The 23,877-nt window shown below is 39.0% G+C and overlaps 1 protein-coding gene across 4 annotated transcripts in view; it reads left to right on the forward strand.

Annotated features, from left to right (window-relative positions):
- LOC120952665 (ETS-like protein pointed) overlaps window positions 1–23,877 on the forward strand; it is an 81,453-nt gene that overhangs the window by 46,322 nt on the left and 11,254 nt on the right. For all 4 annotated transcript variants that reach the window (XM_040372113.2, XM_040372111.2, XM_040372112.2 and 1 more), the window contains 3 exons: window positions 3,205–3,321; window positions 4,466–4,669; window positions 6,735–7,016. In XM_040372113.2, coding sequence (XP_040228047.2) covers window positions 3,205–3,321; window positions 4,466–4,669; window positions 6,735–7,016 — 603 coding nt within the window. The remainder of the gene's footprint in view (window positions 1–3,204; window positions 3,322–4,465; window positions 4,670–6,734; window positions 7,017–23,877) is intronic.

Below are 23,877 nucleotides of genomic sequence, written 5' to 3' on the forward strand. Positions count from 1 at the left end.
CTTTTTTCAAGTCTCCTTGTCTCCGCACAGCAAAATTCAGTCAAGACTTCAAGTCAAGACGCTCCAACGGCTAAAGCTTGTTGGATCATCACAAATCCATTGTTTGTTAGACGTAAAGCAGCAACAACTTTTATAAATTTGGCAGTCTACGGGTCTTGTTGGCTGCCATTGTTTTAAAATCATTGGTAAAAATGTTATCACACACTATCAATTAAAGCACTATCAGCTTTTTTTTTTAATTTGCTGTGAATCATTTGTTTCGATTTCATGAAATACTGAAATGATCCATGTTTCATTATATGCATGTTAATCATTACGCACAAAATAAAGTGTATTGAATTTCTGACTGACTGATTGACTGATCACAACTACACACTTGAATGTATGATCAGCAATTCAAGACGCTTCTAACTATAGTTAAGCACATTTTGCAAGTACTGAAAACGTGGTATGAAATTCATTTAATGCTTGCTTACAGAAATGTATGTAATGATCCAATCTCCCATTTTTATCAACAGGGTAGAAAATTGCTATTAACAGGTTGTTATTCCATGTGCTCCTTGTTGTGGGTTAATTTATATTGAATTCTCTCGACATAAGACTGTATTGTATGAATAAAAAAGGCCCCAGAGCAAGAGGAAATTTAAAATAGAAGATATGTCGAATATTCGTATTCGTATTCGTAATTCGTATGATCGTGTTAATACGTACTTGAAGAGTCGAGAGTAAGAATAAAGTGTATTTCAACTAAAATGTTTTTCAAGAATATGCTAAATTTATTCCAACAAGCGTTCACACGATACATATGTTCAAATTCGAATTGCTTTCATCTCCATGAATGTGTATGTAACGGTTATCGGGATGAAATGAAACAAAATGTATGTGTTGTAAGTAAATGTCATGCCTTTTGCTACATGACCAAATGTTCCAGATCGCAGAACGCTTTTATTGAAATGAGATATGAACGTTGAACTACAACTAAACCTCGATGTAGCCGTCACATTGCAGTAATTTGCCCAATAAAACAACAGATAAAACAGTCGGGGTCGATTGTATGGTCTGTAACATAGATATGACATACAGTGAAATTGAAAACAAATAAACCTACGCAACGTTGCGAATAAGCTAAGAAAACAATCAACCACAAAAAAGAATTACGTCGAAATTTAATTACACGCAAAATAGCTGGCGTTCTCGGCAAATGCGAGTGTGGAGTCGTTTCACTTGACCATTTTTTGTGTAGTTTATCTCCATTTTACTGTTTTCCCTCCCATTGCCACCCACTCATTCCGTTTGCGATGGTCGGCATCGTTCGAGAAAAAAGGCGGTGTCCGCACGTCATACTACCATTGACGATAGATGATGAAATTAGAAGCTACCATACGTCCGACCATTCCGGATGATAGTCGTTCCGTTGAAGCCGAAAATTGATTATCGACAACAGAGTAACCTCCAGCAACGAGGGGGAAAGGGTCGTCCCATGCTTTGATCACGATCAAGCGTGATGATTGTTGGGTTTGGAAATCGTTCGTGTTATGCGACGACCATAGGAATAAATCGAAACCATGATAGGTGGTCTTTTATGTGCTATGATTTTTTTCTGATCTTGAGGTGGAGGCAATTTCGAATGGATAAAAATAGCAAACGCACTGCCGCTTGGCTTGTTAGCAGTATGTAAGGCCTGCTCTGTACAAAGTTGTATTAATTATAATAGATGCTCACGTTAGCGAATCGAAGTAGATCACTAATACATCTCGTCGAATCACTGTTGTTGACCCTTCGGGTTAAATTGCATATTAGATGGCGAAAGCTTTGAAAAATGAAAAATAAAGTGGCAACATTTTGATCTCGGTGATCGAAACCATCCATTGAAGAAACCTCCCTCTTCCTGGACGTGATTCCGACGAGAGGAAATCATGTAGAAGGAGACAGTCTCCTTTCGATCCGATGCTAATCTGACCATGCTGACAAAAACTTGTATTAAGAACTCTTATCCCTTGACACGTCCAATCATTGTCGCTACACATCGAATTGATCATCAACTGACGATTAAGATTCAAATGAAGTTCACTTCCACCAAAGCGAATTACCGGACTGCCGGTTCGGAAGTCCGGATTTTCCATAGTAGGCACACCAACAGACTAAATCGAGTTTATTTTTCCGTAGCCGCTTTAGTATAGAAGAAGAAACAAAATCCAATTGTCTACGACACATGATCGTATTAACTCAGGAAGGGCTTTGCTAAACGTACTCAAAAGTCTTTAGCATCCAGAGAATTACGAGGAGGAGGAGAAAAGGAATGATTTGTTTCTTTTTTATACACCCTGTCCCAGATGAAGTTCGGTTAGTTGCTTTAACACAAGTTATGTTTCCTCTGTCGACACTTCATCAAGGCGCTAAGATTCAAGGAAAAAATAGCAGCGTAATCCGTTAAAATTTCAATTTTCCACCCCCAATCGCAAAGTAGAATCAACCGAACGATTACACTTCGATCGGAAGAATTTGATCGTCAAACGTTTGTAAGTTCTGGATCATCTCATGTGACGTCCCATTTCTCTTCACTGTTCCGACTCTTGGTCATGCAGTACGGCATTAATATATACGACGAAAAAATAGATTGCTCTACGAGATTGGATCGAAAGAACAGGAATAAACACTTCAAAGAGAATCTTTAAGACTCATTGATCAAAATCACGCTGGCACCAAACCGCCATTGGATGAATTGAGAGATATTTGGTAGGGCCTAAAATCAGGGCCTTGCTATGGTTCTTCGAGCTAAAGACGATGTCGATTCTGAATACCCGTGACTATAACACATTGTGTGTGTTCTGTGAAATTAAATACTTCCGTTTCGTTTGGTTCCGCTCTCTTTCTATAGCAGAGAAACGTTTATAAGCTGCAAATTGTGTCACTGGTGATGCTGACGAGTTTCCTTCGTGCAATGGAATCCTTCGGATGTGGAGGATATGACGAATGCTTTTAGATCCCGGAACTAACTATCACTTCTTTTAATACTAAACTTTAACTAAATACAAAGGTGGTCTAGTTGAAGGCTCTTATTGAAACTTCCTGTCTCTCACGAGATTAGAATATGAGTAGAGCATATTTACCACATAGGCATATCTACAAACATAATACTTATATTTAGTGAATAGTGGATTGAAGATAAAGAATATATTTTGTTTTTTTATTTATACATTACAGATGTCCCAACACAGATGCCACCTTTGACGCCGGGTACAAACAAAAAACTGACTGAAGTACTCTACGCATCATTCGCTTCTTGGGAGAAGGAAGTACAGACATTCAAAATTACCAAAGGTAAGCATTGACATCTCATAGATTCTTAGTTAATCGATAATATTCCACGAAATAAGAACTGGGTGGTATTGAATAGAAACTTTAAGCAGGATCCATTAAGTGTTGAAAACCATACTGATGATTTTAAAAGTTATTAGCATGCAAATGAAATATCAGTATGATGTGTGATAACATCTTGCACAGGGTGAAAACTAAAATTAGGTCGTGATTATGATACGTGTAGGCAGGCTGAGAGGATGGTTATTATTAAAACTTATTAAAACTATTATTAATGAGTAATATGATCCGCTGTTTTTCATAAACTGCTCAAAGTAGAGATTCAAAATCAAAAACAAAACTTCTGGAAAAAATCACCTTCGCTCAGAAATCACAGCAGTGGGGGCGCTGTGAATGAATTTTTGGTAAGGGCACACCAGGATACCAAGCTACGGCTCTGGCCATGTATTGTATATGCATCACAATATTTTTTCAGTTCTTCCCCATGATTTTCCATTCCTGAAAACTTTTTAATAATCGTCAACACTAAATATATTAAAAAAATATTTTATTAACAAACACTTCACACTTCCCCAAAACTAACAACCTAACAAACCATCAGCAAAGTTGTAACTGATGTTTACTTAAAGTTTTATTTGAATATCTTGTTAAGTACAGTTCATGGTACCAGCACATTCACAAAAAACTATATTACTTTATCTATACAGGATTGATAAACAGCAGCTTTGCCGAAAGTAGCACGATTATGACAAATATGCTAAGGTCAATGTCATGAAAAATGTCTGACCAAGGCGAAGAAACAAATTTACATGGCAGCATCCAAGGTGCAATTGATGTGAATTTGTTACAGTGGACGGGAAACTTCAAAATCAGCAAACAATTAATATTTTATGACCCTTTGTGTGTATCACTCTGTCCTTCAAAACTGTCCATCTATCTGAAGGGTGAGAATGTCCACTAACCAACTAGACTGACCTGTGCTCATTTTCAGCACAACGGTTCCTTGGTTTTAGTTTTCCTTTCAGCGATTCGTCTATTGTTTACTTGTGATTTTATTTCACTTTCTTGAGGCTATTGTTTATAATTCTCCTTTTGTTTCTACAATCGGTAGGAAATCTAATAGTATGTTCTTTTTAACCTTTTGTAGATCCTCGGCAATGGACAGCAGAACATGTGCTAATATGGTTGAACTGGTCGATCAAAGAATTCTCCCTCGAGGGTGTGAACAAGGAGCCGTTTCAAAAAATGAGTGGCCGCGATATAGTCGGTCTTGGTCGCGAAGGATTTCTAGCTATTGCACCACCATTCACCGGAGATATTCTATGGGAACACTTAGAAATACTACAAAAAGGTAAGATATAAACCAAATTGAAGGTCCTATGTAAGTTCAAAAGAATAATGGTTCGTTTGTAAAGGTGTTATTTTAGATACACATTTGTTCGATGGTTTATACTTATTGGTGGTTTATACTTATATGGTGGTTTAAGACTTCAATCAACGTAAAGACTTCGTTAGCAGTTGTGTTTTTAGTAATTAGCAGCAATAGACTGTTAAACACGAGTTATGCAACGTGAGTTTAACATAACATTAAACAATACTGGATTGGCTGTTGTTACTGTTCAAACATTCAAATATTTTACTTCTGATGCTAATTTGAATATCAACGATTGTTGCAAATAGCAAGAAAGATAGTTAATTGTTGTAATGTTGTATTGTATTGTTCACTACGAATGTAGTCATGTTCAAATTTACACTGAATGTTATTTTGCCTATCACAACATGTCTGTCTCAAAACCATTAAATACAAGTAAAACGACAATAGATACACACTAATACCATAAAATGTACAGCATTTTATCTCATTGGACTATTCAATATTTCCATCCATCTCAGAATTAATCCCTGCGAGACATCATGATATAACCCAATGGTGTAGCAAAGCACATCCGCCCTAGTGTTTAATCACGTCAACTACAAGAGGGTGCGTGAGCCAAGAGGGTGCAATTAATCTATTTCGTTGGTCTGACCCCAAACATATCAACTGCTGACTCAAACCTTATCAAGGCTGATCGTAAGAGGTCAACAAAGGCTCACGGGGATCATAATGTCAACAGACAAGCATCTGTAGCAAGACAATTTCGTCTTCATAAGATTGTCTCTGTCTATATCATCGCATAACATTCAGACGAACTGATTTCTTTCTCGTGCTACACACTAGCAATATATGTGGTCGGCTGTGATTGCGATTGGATAATTGACTCTATTGCCGTAAATCGGTTATGCTCGAGGTTAATTGGATTAACGTCTACGATCTTTAGTCTTGGGCGGTAGGCCCATTTAATTGAAATTGGTTAATACTAACGAGGGTACATCTCGATAAATTGCTGCATTTGATTGAATGTGGCTCGGGCAAATGGTACGTGTTTTGATTTTTCAATTATTTTGATTTGCGGAATGGTTTTTTTTTGTTTGATAGCAGATCAATTTAAGTTATGTATGAAACATGATAATTTGTTATTGAATTTGATTGTTTATTATTACTACTACGTTTGTTCTTTTTAAACCTTTTATGTCTTTTTTAGCATATTACCTATTTCAAAATTTTCTAAAAGGTCTAAATTATCATTTGAAAACACAAAAATCAACTTAAAAACTGTCAGTAAAGTGTGTAAGAAACGAAGTAATACCACATCGAGTAAGCAGTAAACTGAAAAATCTAACTATCCTGAGGAAATTGCAATCTGTAATCTGTGTTTCCCAAATTTCGTAATTTTAGATTCCGGTTAAGCCTATCTGGGCTGGATCCTCTTTACCCACGCAACCGGACTAAGTCCAAATTTGATTCCAAAAGTAAATCAACGCATCCCACACAGCAGGTTAATGCTATTTTCCCACGCATATGGACAGCATTGAAATGTGCGGGTGAATACTATATTTACGCTGCTGGCAATCGTCATTCCTGAAATAAATTGAATTTTACAGTTACAAAATCTGCTGCAACCGGTTTGAAATACCCTTATAGCAATGTCATTTTTCGTGCCAATTTTGAAGCACACAGCGCATTAAAAATCTGTTTTATCATTGCACATGGGTCCAGGTTTGAAAATCTAATAAAGGAAATCAAATCATCTGCGTCCTGTGGGATCCTGGTAAACTTCGTGCTTGATTAGGTTATATGTTTCGGATGAGCGGTTTGCTGAATGAAAATATCTCTGTAAACAAATTTGTTTATGGAAATGAAAACGTTTGGTTATTCGTCTATTTGGGTCCAAAATGTCAACAGGTTAACACGTGCTCTAAATTTCCTAGTTTACACTATCGTAAATGAACTAGTGGATGTGCGCGTGTTCATGTGATTTTATTATCCAGAACAACAATGACTAATGCTTTATTTCGCTGCTTTCGGCAACTTTCAGATTGCGAAAAGGCGCTTCTAGAGCACAGTTCTTCAGTTAACAATGGTGGGTACGATGCGTCCTGCGGGCAGGCGGCTGGCAGTGTTGGCGTTAACGAACTCAATGAGTACAACAGTACCCTTCAGCGGTTAAGTGGCCAGCAGCAAGAATTTGGAAGAGGGAATGGCTCGAGTAGCAATAGCAACAGCAGTAATACTCCCGCATCTACCTCCAGCACAACTCCCGGCACGACCACTCCAAACAGCAGTAGTACTACTAACACCAGCAGCGGCAGCAACGGAGGTAAGTGGCCTTTTTCATCTTAAACACTTAACAATTGCTGTGGCAAAATGCATCAATAGTTTAATTCTTGCAAAGGGATATATGTGTGTATCCTAGTCCGAGGGTGTACAATAGACTTCTTTGCCTTCGCTTTCCGAACCCTGCATTAGTAAAATATAGGCACGGTAAAGTAGACGAAAATGACTTTACCCACACAAAAAATGAAGAAAACAGCACCGTATAATTAGTTACATCAAACCTTCTAAAAAGCCGCTTCATGCCCACAACCCTCGTGCGGAAGCTGCTGCGTGTAGGGAACACGATGTGGCCACATTAGGGAGCCGGAGAATAATGAGTAATCATGCGTACCGGGGTTAAGGGGAAAGAGCAAAATAAGAAACAACGAAAAAAGGTTTTGTTCCTCTGATTTTACTTCCACTCCGCGTTGGTCACTGGAGATGGCCAAACAAGAGGGCAACGCAGCTTGGTTGGGATTCCAGAGGCTATAATTTCGATTGACTGTGTATTGAAAGGAATAAAAAATATATACTCCTAGCGACAATCCCTTTCAAAAGCAACACCACCAGTGGTTTGTGGAAGATTGCTGTATTTCTAACACAAGCCAAAGGAAAGAGTGCTTTCCATTTCGTTTGATTACTGGGAAAAATATTATGATCATGGTAGGGAGCACTAACGCGCACACGCGCGCCCTCTAATAACCAATCTTAACCAATATCGGCATTGATCGGCATTGATTGATCATTCGTTCTGTTTTTTCTTCAAAAGCAGAAATTAAATGAAGCAAAATATATCTGCTAAATATTATTGTAACTGTTAATAGCCATCGACTGTGAATAGCCACCGATATTCGTTACTCATCTGCAGCGTAAAACTTTAACATCTGAATCGTAAATTTTAACAATAAAGAATAAAGTTGCAAAAATAAAGCATGACAATAATATGGTATAAATAATTTTTTACCAATGTACAAATATGTCATAATTGGTTCGTTCAATTCCCATTTTGACTGTCGATGGTCGCTGCGTCTGGCTGAAGTCACTTAAATCGATTGTATGCAATTATTATACATTCTTCGTGCTATTTACACCGCTACCCTGTTTTGAGTTGTGAGTGCTTTAAATGCATATACTATTTTAATGCGGGCTTCCATTTCGATGGCGGTCTGTTATATTGTGTCGACGCCGGTTTGTTTCTTTTTTCTGCTTTCCCCTCTTCCCTCTGCGAATAGTCATGCTCGAGCTGGTAGCGAAACAAAGACCACATGCGTAACGTTTGTTAGTCCGCAGTGCCATTACAAGTGGACATATTTCGGTGTTGGTGGACACAACAGGTTTCCAGGGAGTACGCAACCAGCGAGATAGAATAAATTGTCGTTGGACTTGGCTGTTAAAGCTTAACACTACAAGGGAAGCGACCAAATACATATACAGGTGATCCCCGAGTTACACGGTTAATGGGTACCGAAAACGACCGCAAAATACTTACTTATTTACTTACTTACGATGTGTCAAATCATTACAATGTGCTCAAAGAACTGTCAAATTTAGAAAACCGCGTATCTCCGAATCCGCGCATACGAGGTACCGTGTATCTCAGGAACTACCTGTACAAGCATGCAATGAATTAATGTGCTGGTGCATTTTAAAACGAAATCATTATGAGGTTACAAACCGATTTTGAATTGCGATACATGATTGTTACTGCATATGTGTAGATGACTAGCCTCAGAATCTACTAATCCTTCCTGAGTTTATGGTATTAAAATATTTTTGAGTCGTCAAATTGACTCTCGATCGTAGTATGTTCGCATTTTCCATCCAAGTTTACTGTTATTTGTTCCATCCAAGTTTACTGCAAAGTTATTAATGTTATTTGTGTATGGGTATGCTACTGTACAAAAGTCTTCTGTGCGATCTCTCTCTCTCTCTCTCTCTCTCTCTCTTTCTCTCTCTCTCTCTTTCTCTCTCTCTCTCTCTCTCTCTTGCTCTCTCTCTCCCGATTTTTCTTCCTCTCTATATCTCTCTATCTGTCTGTCTGTCTCTCTCTTTCTCTGTCTCTCTCTCTCTCTCTCTCTCTCTATCTCTCTTTCGCTCTCTCTTTCGTTGAACACACGAGAAGATGAGTGCCAATCGTAATAGAGGCTGTTGGTGATCGTTGATTAAATAGTTGGTTTCACATGTACACCCCCTCCTACCAGTTCTAATTTCTGTTGTTGCTGCACATACTGCCCCATTCAAGCTTCAGTAGCAGCTTCATACAACATATGAAACAGTGGTGGGTCGTGATATGCGTTGCTCGAAAGATTCAACGAATAGAGCGAATGAATGAACTGGAATAAATGAATGAGTAGAAACGCGTGGCCGTTCGTCGTTGATTGAATTGAATACATGAATGAAAAGAGAATAAAACAGTTACTGTCATCGTATGCCGCTGTTGTTACACCGGCAGAAGAAATAAGATGATTCACATCATTTCAATGCTCTGCCTGTGTTCTGTGCAAAGAAACGTACATATAGCGCATTTAGGTACAGTAACTGAAAACATAGCAAGTCAAACGAATTCAACTAGGCTTTATCTGATTTACCTGGACAATAATTGTTTTTCATCAAAAACTACTAAAACTACTAAATTAAAAACAGTATAAAAAGAGTCTGGTCAAAAAAGAGTAGCTGCCGGTCTGGTGGTACAGTCGTCAACTCGTACGACTTTACAACATGCCCGGCATGGGTTCAAACCCCGAATAGACCGTGCCCCCATACGTAGGACTGACTATCCTGCTACGATAACAATAAGTCACTGAAAGCCAAGCTCACTCCACTAGTGGGTACATCGAAAAAATATCAAAAATGCAACATTATAAATTGATAAACTTCATAGCATTGCAGCAAATATATTTAAATTAATGTCCATTGCTAATACGCAAATACAATGTCCGTTTTAATGTAAAAAATGCTAACCTTTTGCCGATATTTTACAACGATCTGTGTTTTCAATTGTCTTGATTTTCACAGTTTGACAGCAATAGTTCGTTCCTTTTTTATAAGTACGCTCCGAATAAAATAGGAGTTTGTACAGAGTACAATATTCAAACAACCAGATCAAAAGGTATAACAATAATTCAATTATGTACCGCCCTTCTAGTAGAGAAATGATTTTCATAGATTAAAAACAAGACCCTTCTCCCTCCTTCAATGCAGATTGAAAATAGCTATGAAAAATGACCAAGCCTATAGGAAACTTATGTTTTGTGAATCTATGGAGAGAACATCCCTTGTTGCAAAATCTGCATTTTTTCCTGTACTATTGTCCTTGAATCCAGTGAAACATTCAGTCAGACGAAGATGAGAAGACGAGTCTTTTTTTTCACGCATTTAGAAAACAACCAAATGAACATTTGCAGCACCGTGTGAACACTTAAATTTGACCACTCTGGCCATCCTATGAATAAAGCTCAGACGGGTTTTCTGTGCTTTAATATGGTGGAATACCTCAAGCACCACACCCTTACCATTGCAGGCAAACGCTGACGAATGTAGCGGGCACTAACGGTCAGAAAACGTTGTGAGCATAAACGTGATCGTGGACAAAATAACGAGCAGCGTCATAGTCGTTACCCTTCGGTGCATTTTGGTTCGGCGTACGACTCTTTTGTTTCGGGCGTCAATCGTACATGCGAGTGAACAAATGTACGACTCACACTTTCTTGCCGGTTCGTGGCACATGTGGGCTAATGCTACTTCAAACAGCAACAGTCCCAACGACCTACAGACAAATCGGACCCACTATCACAGTCTGCATACAAAAAAACACTCACACATATAAATACTCATCAGTATGTCTTACTGTAGGGTAACATTTTCCCGCGACTTAATGCTTCTCTGGTAGATGTGAGTTTATACTCATATAAAACAAAAACAATACCGTCGTCCTACGTCGCTTCGTGCATCCGAATGCACTGAAGTGAAACAGTGTTGAAATTGAAAGAGAATCAAAACACTGACACACACACCAACAACCAAGTGAAGGGAAATTCATGGTGCGCACAGGTGCAATTCGTTACCAAAGAACAAAGCCCGTTGTTAATGGGCTTTCGAATGACACTATGAACGAAATTCATCCAACGACCACTAAGTAAGAACGCTCGTAATGTAACGGATTATCCACGATACTAGTAGTCAATACCATTTAGCAACAACTATATTTAATGAGCTGTACTACGGTGAATAAATTATAGCTAAATTGAGAGATTGTGCCTTTGACCAATGAATAATGCAACTGGTGGTTGGAAGGATAACAAAGATTTTACAATTTTGACTCGGCACGAATCGCAACCACAAAAAGTAGCACGCTATTCACACTTAAACTTTCGATCTCAACCTTGACGCTTTATGCTCTTATTTCTCTTTCTTCTGTTCATCTTTAATTCATCATTTATGATAAAACATTTCGTAGGTTATGACTTACGTTGGCTCTAAGGAATGTAGCTCGACCATTCGGATGAGCTACTTAGAAAATCAATCTGTTCAGAACTGGTGCACTTTCCCGTTTACTGAAGATCGCGATAACCAGCTATTTCGTCTACGAGGGTGTGTAAAAAGTAAAGGATGGAACTTTTCCTTTCGTGCTCACCAGATGCCAAGATGGTTAAAAAAATTTCCTCTCGAAAGCCTTCTTGCGTGACATTGAAGCGCGTTTGTCGGCTGCCATAGCAACCGCGAAAAACTATCGTAGACTGTAAAGACCTGAACTAGTGCAAACTCTCCGGGGCGTGGAATGCAGGTGAAGGTTGTAGTAGTGTAGCTTCATAAATTTTGCGCTTGAAAAACACGAGGCAAAGTGTGACGTAATAACGCCACGGTAAGCGATCACTTTTTTGCCGAATGGCCAACAGCACTATGTACCAAATCGAATACAATATTACAATCCTAATATTATTAAACGTATTCTACGGTAGGGCGATCCGGTGTTACAGTCGTCAACTCAAACGACTCAATAACATGCCCGTCATGGGTTCAAGCCTGAAATGGACCGTCCCTTCGTTGCAAGGATTCACTATCCGGCTGCGTGGTAATGAATTAAGTCTCGAAAGCCTGTATAGGCCGGCATGTCCACGTAGGATTTTACGCCAATTAGAAGAAGAAGAAAAAGAAGAATTCAATTAAACGTGTCTTTCTTCACACGCTTTGGGCTATAACAGACTTACAAAGACTATTGAGCAGTGCGATACCTTATTGTTTATTGAAGTTATACTTTTCTCAACTGAAAAAGTTCAAATTAATTCAGTCGTAGCTCTGCTGGTATTTTCTTCGTTTTGGCGTAACAATCTACACGGTCATGTCGGCCTATACAGCCACCCGAGACTTATTAGTACCGGGTGGAACCTCACCAGGTATCGTATGCCTCAAATTTACTCGGGAATAGCTCGCGCATGCTGCGAATCGTAAAAGAGAATGTACGTATCCCACCTTTGCAAATAGACAATCCCGCGACTACAAAGTTCGTTTAAGCTTTCTCCCACTCTAAAAAGCATGCGCAAAGAGCTAGCTCTGATTGGCCGAGATGGAGCAAACATGTGCTTGGATTCGGATTGAAATTTGAACTTCATCCAACACATATCGCTGATTGGTCAGCTATATTTGGCGGGAATACACATACTATTTTGCATTGTTTTTTTTATTGCAACTGCTCCAATAACTATGTTAGCCATCAAACATTTTATAGAAAAACATGACAATACATATTTTCTCAATACGTTTCTTCTCATAAATGCTTCCTATTATGAACCAATCGAAATCGGGCCAACCAGTATAGAAACAATATGATAATTGCGACTGTATAGGTTAGGTTCATCAGCTAAAAAAACTTTACTAAAAATATATTTCAAGTATAACGCTGCGTATAAACTGCGCGTTCTATCGTTCTGGTGTACCGTGTATAGCAACAGATGCAGGTGAAATAGACAGCCACGCACATTTGTATATGTATCACAAATTTAAGCATGACAAACTGACTCATTCATATTGATCATATTTATTATGACTGAACATCGCTTTGTTTCGAGCTGTGCGTTACACATTTACACAAAAAATACTAAAATTTTCGAATACTTTTTGTTTATTTCTACTTCGATATTTATACGATATGCGTTTGATAACGAATGTATCAGTGCAAATTTGTTCGTTCATAAATATCATCATGAGCATCATCATCACATCCAGCGGCTAACGGCTAGCAGTATTTAAAGTTAAGTTAGTGCTGTAGTATCCGAGCAGGAAGAGCTAGCGAGTGTCATTGCAGTTTCTATCCATGAATTAACATAATTGCACTGCAGCTGCCTCGTCTACGGTTGAAATCTAAACGCTATAAAACGAACCATAATCAACCAGTTTTCATAAATGATTTCAATTAATGTTAGACTCGGCACGAGCAGGTTGTACCCTTCACACAACAACATGATTTAATTGAGCACCGGAAGAGATTGGAGCAAATCTATTACCTATCAATCCAAATGATTAATAAATTATCTCAAGCTCTCTCTATTCTTCTTATTTTGTGATAAAAAAGCTAAATATGCTTGTAGTAGGATTCAGCGAGAATAAATATTTTCATGTTTGGTTGATATTCGAATTCATTGGGACTAGAAGTATTATTTCCTATCTACCTTTATCTGCGAAGCTATCCATGTAATATCTAGCCAAAATGCAGTTTGCTAAAAAAAAATGTGTGTTGCACCATGCTCATTTCGCGGTAGTTCAATAAAACTGAAACGCCTGCGCGAACATGTTGTGATGTTGCAGTATCAATTTGAATATAAATGTGTCTGTGCATACTTAAACAGTTCCCAAGCGCCATCCACGTTGCATTGGTAGTTGAGCTGACGGGAAGGAAGTGAGCGAACCGAGCGATGCATCAAAGATGCGCGACTCAATCAATTGACTGAATATCTTTTCCTTCGTCTCCGCCGACCACCATTAACCTATTACTTCATGGTATGCCGCCAAGACGCTTAGCCGGTGTGCGTGCATAACGGTCCACATTTCCGGAGAGTGGAAGTCATACGACTTTAGCTTGAAGTTGGCACTTTGACTATACGAAATGTTGAGTAAGATATAAAATACTAAACCGTTTCGTTTCCAGCTTCAAACCACGTTCTAATCAATCTTACGCATAGCCTCGTCTCTGTGTAGTAGGGCACGAAAAAACAATAAGTTTAACATAGTCCAGGAACAGCATGTATTATTCTTTTAGTAGTAGAGACAATACAAACCGAATTTGTAAAATCGAATATGAGTGAGTAAATACTTTTTGGTCTTTGTTATGAAAGATGACATAAATTACGTCGCAAATAATTCAGAAAGTGTGCTAAAAATATCAAAAATGCTGAGAATTTTACCATCATTTCATTATTGATAAATAATGACAGTATCATTGAGTTAAGCGCATTTAAGATCATTGCGCACTCAAAAGGCATTATCAAACTTAACTAAATATTCAAATTATCCTAAGACAAACCTCTTGGATAGTACAAAATTCGTCACCATAACATGACAAGCAATTGCACCATTTTTTTTACATTGCACGCTTATAAAAATGTTGTTGTTAGTAATTTGGATCCGTTCAGAAACTTTCGTCACTGCGCGCCTTCATAAATCTTTATCTGTAATGAATATTCAATTAAATTGTATGCTCTTCTTCGTATCTTTGCTGTATCTTCCGATAGTTCGTTTCTTTGCTTCCTTTCCTTTGGTGTTCTTGTGTGTCCGTAGCGAATATATGGTCGAAGAAAAGAAAAAGCATCACAAGTGAGCGGATGTTAGAAATTAAACGCCGCATAAAGTTAGTGGCTGTCTTTCGTGCCTGTTGGAAAGAGGAAAGACGCCCAACAGAGATAGAAGTAAAACGTAAAACAACTAAAAGAACGGCAAACAACAAGAAGATCGTAGGTCGTGTTCACTCTAGTCACGCATATAATCGATAGAAGACAGAGGAAAGGCGATAGAGAAAACAAGAAAAAGCGGCTTATAACGTAAACAACACAACACACAAAGAGAATCAAGTTGAGTAAAACTGAAAACAGTTGACAAAACACAAAAAAGAACGAAGACCAGGCTTCTATATCGTTGACGGTGAGCTATATTTCGAAGGTAATTTGCAACAAGTTTGAATTATGAAAATAATTAAAATAATCAGAATCCCAGCCGATCTCCAGTAAATAGTTCGAAACCGTCAAGAATACGTATATTTTGATCACATTGTTGTTATTAGTTGGTTGCTTCAGCCTGTAAAAACTCCAACTTTGAAGCATTGTGTTATTTTTGACTATTTTCCACATGTTTAATCACACATGATGTCGGACAACGACACTACATCCGGTATAAACCGGTCTCGTGCGATTCTTCCTAGAATTAGTACTTCGTGCAATAGTACCTTTAGCTGAGCCTGAAAATATGAGTAAAATAATCTGGTTTTATGTGCGAGTACCATATTTAACAAATTTAACATATTTCACTAAATTCCATCGAAAAAGTACACTTTTTATTACGTTATTTCAAAATTATTTCAGCATTCCAAAATGCACTTTGATTAACACATAATATTTTTCGTGTTTGAAATAGTAGATTGGCGGCATTTCATCTTGAATTAATGTCAAAAGCAAAATGAAAAGCCATGTTTTCAAGTATCATAAATTGGTGCAGGTCGATCCGCCTCTTAATAGTCAATTGAAACCTATCATTACTTTGAATTGATGTAGAAATTGCAAACATTAAAGTTAGTGTGCCATGACCATCGAGTCTCGAGTCATTGTATTTTTGCTTAAAATGTACTTTTTAGTCATTCAAGTAATTCCAGTAATTCTTTAGAACAGGTACATATAGACAGAAAATATAGAGCAAAATCATGCACTTTCCCGTATAATTTCCAAACACTTTTATTTAAAGGATGTATGGCGGATTTGGTGCGATTCCAGCACCTGCTATCTAGAAAAGCCTTAATTTATCGTTTATCGAGTGATTAAACGATTAGATAACCACTTGAAACTGTAGGATTTATGTTGTTCACTGTTGTATTCCCGAGATAAAAGAGAGTGTATCAAAAGAAATTGTTTCAGTTGTTCCCTCACTTACAATTAAGACATAAACCGAGGAAATGGTTTGGTACAATCAAACCGTGCTTTGCCCGCCCCTGAGGCATAAGTTTATAATACCTTACCCATATGGGGGATTGGAGGGGGGAGAGTTATGATTTTTACTCCTAACCTTATAATTGCTGATGCAAAGGAAACTGATGCAATTATACAAACTGGTACCACCTGGGCCAGTGACAGCCCGATACATTAATCTGCTTCAGTAAAGGAAATGCGCTACCTGTTTCGGCGAATGGCGTAATAATATGCATACTTTCAATAGTCGCCTAACATAAAATAACATAAAAAAATTGCATTAGTTTCCAAATAAGATCGTACGATATTCCATTTTATCTTTGTGCAAAGCGTCCTATCTCGTGACAAAAAAAGCTCCGATCGTACTCCGATTTTTGTCCAGATCTGCTTGATCATCTGCATCTGAAACTAGTTTTTTGTGGTTACCTTTTCCTGTATGGTTGTTTGAAAAGAAGAAAAAAATCACTGATAGTGGGGCACGATGGCCGGTTGGTTAGGAAAAGGAGGCACCCCTTCCTCAATCCATGGGAAAGGAAATGAAACTAAATCACTATCACCCGATTCTTGTGCGCTTGGGGCACGAGAGCTCCATGAATGAAATGGATAAATGAATCGAGTGCGGTGAGCGGCTGAAGGAGGAAGGAGGATACCGTTTCGGTGGCGAGTTTCCTTTCAGGCCGAAAGCTCGTATGGTACCGTTCGAGTATAGGTACCGTTGCTGGGGCGAACGTTGCGGCCTCTCAGGCCGTCACCGGATGTGATTGGATAGTGTGTGCAAGAGTGTGCAAAACCGATCACATTTATCGAAAAGGCTGCTTTTTAAACATCGCCTCAGAGATTCGACATTTCCCCACACACTAAAAATGGCAACAAGGCCCGCATGCGAAACTATACCGACCACCATACAAGATAAAACTTATACATTAATAGCGCCAATGGATTAAACGTAGCCTCGATCGACATATTGATATAAGAAAAAAATCGATGCCATACTAATGGTTAAACGCAAATTGATTCGAGATCAAAATGTCATATGTTAGCAAACAAACAAAAACTCATATACGTCACTGACATCAAAACAATAAGATCTTTCCAATTGTAATGTTTCGATGACGGGTGTAATTATCTTTTAGAAAAACTTTTTTTTAGAAAACGCATTTAAAAACTGATCTATTGAAACCATCTGAACTTAAGAAGGCTTAAAGGCTCGCAAGTGTTTGTGAATATGATGCAAAGAATGTATGAACGCAGATGAGCACGTGCGCCGTCAAAACGTAAGTTGTTCGATTAGCGCACGTGTTTTCATGTCAGAATTTCGAATTCAAAGCAAGGATAATGTTTTTAACTGCAGCCCAGCTGGCGGAAGTGGCGATCATACATGGGAACAATACCTTCTAGGATCAGTTTTTTTGAAAATGAAAACGAGAAATTCAACCAAGCTACTATAAGAAAGAGGCTCTTGCAAGTGACAAAGCTCTATGGCTCGTACCATCAACCACTTCAGCGCAAGTGTTCAAATGAGCGCGATGATACGATCCCATCGGATGTTAACAAACGAGACATAGGGCAGGGTAACCGCTTTTCTTATGTGCAGTGGCTACACTAGAACATGAGAGAACAAGACAAAGAGAGATCGAAAATCTATGATGCACCATCCGGTCTTGGGTATCTGGTTTCATTTCCGCTCGAAAAAAAAGGTAAGGGCGACCCAAACCCACTACGAAAAGGAACACCTTCAGGTCAATGTGTGATCCAATCTGAGCAAGCGAAAGAACCGGAAGTGCGTACGATTTAATGGTGAAATGTTTATAGAAAAACCAGTAAAAAAATATGTTTAAGTCTGTCCGCGTTTACGAAAATTGAAGTAAATTGAAGAACTGAACGAGCTACGCGTGAATGAGAATTTATAAATAAGATGCGCTATGTGACGGTTATTATGCATTTAGTGAGCCAATAGATAAGGTATCTTTTTTGTTTGACAGTGAGAAACTGTGAATTTCATATTTCCATATGCCATTTCATTACTATTTCAACTCAGAAACACTTCTTGTAAACACGATGAATATTGTCCTATAACTAAATTCTACGCTTTAAGTGAGGTGGTAAAATGATAGACAACAGTATGGTCCCCAGAACGAAAATGATGAATCGTACCTACATACCTACATACATACCTACATACAACATACAAAAGAGTGGTTTTAAGTCACTGACATTAGAAAAATGTCGCTGAATCGTCTTGGCAAATCCGCTGGATCGTTTTTCGCCACACTTGACAAAGCGCAAAACGAAACGTTTGTTTCGTTTGTTCTTCTTACATAAAATTGAACACCTTCTGTCACTCGGGAACGGGGTGCGTAGCTGAATCTGTTGTTTGTGTCTGTGTTTCTCCTGTTTATGCAACCCTTTTCTACTATCACTTCCGTTGAGTTACGATTATGATGACCTGCTTTGTCACACTCAACCGTTCGGTGTACGGGCTCAAAATGGGGAACGATTTTTGCACCGGAAGCACTGATTTAATTGGTCACATCTCAATCCGGTTGCCTGTTCGCTGGCAGAAGGAAACTCGCATATGTGGAAGGCACAAAGATGAAGTAGTAGTAAGCGCGCTAGAGAGAGAGAGAGGGATGAGAGAGAAAACAGTACCAACAGCTTCTTAAGGATAGGAAAAGTGGAAAGTGATTGGATTTTGTCTCCGCCAATCAAACACACTCGGTTCAGATTTTGATTGCCCTTCACCCAAGAAGAGAAGGAACTAAAGATACGCAGGGGACGACATCCACGGGTACGAATAACGCCACCGTGTGCAGGCAGCACAGATTTTGGACAGGAAAAGACGGTGGCAGCGGTGTTGGATTACCATCTCCTGTCTTTATTGTTTCCTGTCTCAAATGGTCGCATGGGCGTCAACAGCACCGGAAATTGACCCTCAATGTAGTGGTAGACCCGAAGGAAATGGAGATAGAATCAACTAGCTAGACAAAGAAAGAACCATGGAAAATAAAACAACAACAACCTGGGTCACCGTTTGCGAAGGGTTAAGGCAAATGCGTTGAGACCCATGCAAAATCTCATTAAAATCATTAATAATAAACTATAATGTAAATGTCTTTGAGTAGAAAAAGTGTTCCAAACTGTTATCATCAAAAAATAGCCACACAATGTCTTTTATTGTACCATACACATTGTCGTAGCTTGTTGCGTCATGAATCAAATCGTTCAGTTTTTGTGAGTATCAATTGCTGACACAATAAATAAGCTGGAGTCATTAGTGTTTTCTCAAAGCTCCAGCAAGTGAAATGAAGAACTTGTAAAAATGTTCATCACCATCTTCAGAGTCTTTAGCCTTTTGCTTTAGCTGCTCATCATTTGAAAATCATCCAATAGGGTTGAAAGGGAAGGAGGAGATATAAAAAAACATGAATTCATCAAATGGGTGACAGAGTGATATAACTATTAGTGTGACACCACTTGGCCAAGAGTTATAAAGTTTCCACAGTATACGTTGACAATACTTTTAAATAGGGGTATCGCGCAGGACATTACGTTCTCCCACCCCAGCTTTCTGTCCAGGTGGTAGCTGCGTGGAAGGAGTCGGTGTAAACACATATCTCTTGGGGGAAACCGAGAACAAGATAAATGCAACACATTTTAGCATTCAAATTAAAAATAAACCGTGGGAAAAAGACTAGCAAACGAACTGTGGTCGTTTCTCTGCATCAATGTCACACACACACACACACTCACACACACACGAAGATCGCCGAAAATGAGAAACGGAATAAATAACACGCACACATGCTATGAATCCCTTCAGCTTGATGTGTATGCCAAAACAGTTTTCGTTAACGTTGTGTGTCCGAGCTGCGCGCTTGTGCAGGTGAGGTGTTCTACGCAAACGCGTTTTCTTTGCTGAATATGTTTAATACTCAATAGATGGGTGAAAATGTACGTTCGATTTTTTAAATGGTTGGATGATTGTATCCAAATGCTCTATAATCAAATTAATATTTCACAACTCTCGAGGAAAGCAATATAAACGATCTCCTATGCCATACTTGTACGCACGGATGGTGCGGATTGTCGGGAATGAAAATGCGACGCAGTCAAATAATAATAATAAACGCCCGCAGCTCGATTTGGCGGCATTTGCTAGCTACAACGGTTAACATAAAACCTTCCTCGACCCTCGACAGCAGGGGCATGTTACTGTGGTCTGCACCCATATATACATATATATTCATTTAACGCATGAGTGCGCGTCCTGCACTTCAGAGTCCTTGCCTCCACCGTACCTTCGGTCCACCCCTTTACGATCTTAGATTAGACAGCGTGTTTCGAGGGAGTGAGGAGACAAGATCCTGCCTCCCGCGTCATTTAGGTAGCTCGCTGGAAAACAGGTGTGCCTAGGTGTGTGCAGCCAATACAACCCCGCTTCATTGCTCGTAAGTCATTCGAGGTTAATATTGGCCGCTCCTGGTGGCGACTAGGGTCCGATGATGACTTACAATTCCATCCAGAAACTTTAGGCACTGCCGATCGGATACCCTTCTGAATATAGCCGCGATCGTGCGCAAACATAGCTGCAGGACAAAGAGAGGTTGATGTCATAAAATTAATGGGAAATGTTCGTTGGTTAATTTGGTAAAAAATTATGCACCTTTACATAGTGCTCCCACACGAGCCGAAACTGAGGGTGGTTTGTTTCGAAGTCAGCGTAGGGAACCGATTAAAATCGTGGGAGAATTTTTTACTGAAGGAAACAAAATGTAAAGCAGAGAGGGAACATGAAGTTCTCTTTTGCAACCAAACCAATATTATTAGTGAGAAGAGAATCAATTGTATATTAAAAATTTTGGAATTTCTGCTATTGCGTACTTTTACATTGTTGTCATAACTTGTTAGGCGTGCAAACAAACTCTATTTTTTTTTTAATACACGTTGATTGCATCATTGCTTTTACCGTCAGCGGAGAACCATGTAAAGGTATATCGACACTGATGTGGTGCTTCGTTATCGACCTGCATTGTTGTCCAATATCCGTTTCGAACGTTTCCTTTTCCCTGGATTTCTTCCATTTTTTGCTCACAATCTTAGAGCTTGCTAAGGTTCCCGTTTGAAGAGAATCAAAATTCAATGAGACACCAGTAACTTTCCTTTTCCAAGCGAATGAAGATCGAAAGGTATGTTGGTATCGGTAAAATCGACCCATTGAGCATTCAAAGCTCCAAATTACGCACGAAGGTGTAATAAGACCCACTCGAAGAAAACAAGCGGATTAGACAAACTGCTGTGCACAGAGGAGCTAATCTTTCAATGATTTCAAGAATGCTGTCCTACCTGTTGATCTGCTGTTGGACGACCTTTTATTGACATGCTTGCAAAGGCTTTGAAATGACGTCACCAAGCATTCTTTAGTTGTGGTTTTTGTGCATTTCCTTCCGATGATGATGTTCTTCACCCATTCTTCCGTGTCCGTAGATATGCGTGGGATCGTTAAACAAGATACTATCCCAAGTCAATGGGACAATTTTGTGTCCTTTCGCATGCATTTCTTTGTCTATTTGTTCATCTTTACTAGCTCGTAAGCAGAGAACAGAGGAGCTGAAAAAGGAGCTATTTTAGAATCGCATCACTTATTCTCTATGTTGTCATATTCTTGAGCATCATACTTTTGACCACTGTTCTCAAGTATCATGTAGAGCGATGTGAGAAAATGAAAAACCATAAACACTGTACAGTAGTGCAGCAGTGTGAAAAGCGTGTACATATCCTTCTAGGACTTTTTCCTTTTTAACCTTAATGTTCCTTCAATGTACCGCGGTCCTAAAGATGCGAGAAGCCAACATATACACTGCCTTGAAGCGAGTGAAGAAAGAGTCTATAGAGCATCACTGTTTTTACAAGCATAAGGCAGGACAGCAACCTAATCAAACAGGGACATCAAATTTCACAAGTAACCACCGAGAACTTTTCAGCTGCATGTGAAACAAGCACCAAGCCAAGCAGCGCACGGTATTGCCACAAAGAACGGAAGCACAAAGCAGAGACACATAAAAGCAAACGGAAATCACGTTGGAAAAGATCACCGCACACTCACTCACACAAGTGGCATTCGATCGTAGACGGCTTGAATGAACGCATGCGAAACATAGCAGAAGTAAGCATAAACAGCACAAACATATAAGAAAACGATCACCAACGTACGTTTTACATGTCTACACGAATCCTTTCGTATTAACGTTACGTATGTCTACGTTCGGTTGCTTGCGAGTACTGCTGCGACAGGTGGCTGTCGTGTAACGCATACATATATACATTTGTGTGAGTGTTTCAAATGACGATCCCTGGGAAAGGAACAACAGTGCGGGTGTTCAGCTCGAAGGGATAATGCACCCCTCCATGGGATGTGGTGTTACCAAAACGCACACCCTTGCACATCGTACCGTTCCGAAACACATGTCCTGGGAAAAAGAAACGAATGCGGCTGGAAGCGAAAATTACTTCACATGGTCACGTAATGCGTTATTGGGTCCTCTTCGCATTCGCTTTCTTGCCGGCACATGTACAGTGGGTAAATGTATGTATAAACATGGGAAATATACGTTCTTGGCAAAGCTAAAACTCAGTGTAAACTTAACACATTTACTAGAAAAATCTAGTAAATTATTTCCAAGCGTGTAGAAACATAATAAAAAGGTCAACAATTTCATAAATTAAAACTATGTTTAAAGAATGGATTGATATGCTTCATGATTCAAAGAATAATTTATGAAGTAAAACATCATGCGTACAACAAACTCTGTACTTACGTTAATTTCAAGATCAAATCCACGAACGTGCAGAACACAATGAGCCATGAATTAAAATTTTGACCCGCAATGAATTGCGTCGTTGCCCATGGTGCGTTGATGAACTCTGCTGTTCGGTTGTAGATGTGGAATTTTCATTCATTCATTCGTCGGCTTCGCGCGAGATGAGATGTGTACCAGTGAGATGGGTGATTTTCTTTGGCGCGGTTAAGATCAACATCGTCCCAACTATCGTGTGAACGTGTTTAATTTCAAAGTGAACCACCTCGTCGCTATTCATGTTTTACATAGGTGTTGTATAAGTTTGTGAACGGCGATATATTTACATGTGATCTGAAATTAATTGATGCCGTGACAAAATGATCAAAGTGTATCGTAATTCATCATAATTGTGTTGTGTTAATGTTTTACTATTTAATGCTGATGGTTGATACATCATACATTTGTGAATTTGTGTTATTTGTGAGTGTTGTTTATTATCGTTTGTGTGATTATTTGAAAGTTATTTGTTTGAGCGCAACGTTTTAAGTGCAGTGTTTGCTAACCAGCTTGTGTACTATAATAATTCAAAAATATACCGATAGTCAAACATCCTTCCAATCTGCTTCAAAGTGTGTGCGCTAGTGCAGGAGCAGCTTCGAGCTGCTAAATCCATCCATAGGGTGGGGAATCCTTTGGAGAGCGGGATCGCACTGGTGGAAGCTGGTTCAAAGCCTTCAACAACGCTTTCAGCGATCTCGTCACGTTCTCCAACGCAAATTTCGACCAGTGATTCGGCTAGTTCGACCAGTAGCATCATTACATCCTTTCGTGCCTATCGTCAGTATGATCACAATGATCACCAGTCTCAGTTGCCATATCTCGTTCAGAGTCAGACGAACCTTCT

The sequence above is a fragment of the Anopheles coluzzii genome, chromosome 2 (assembly GCF_943734685.1).
Source record: "Anopheles coluzzii chromosome 2, AcolN3, whole genome shotgun sequence".
NCBI lineage: Eukaryota > Metazoa > Arthropoda > Insecta > Diptera > Culicidae > Anopheles > Anopheles coluzzii.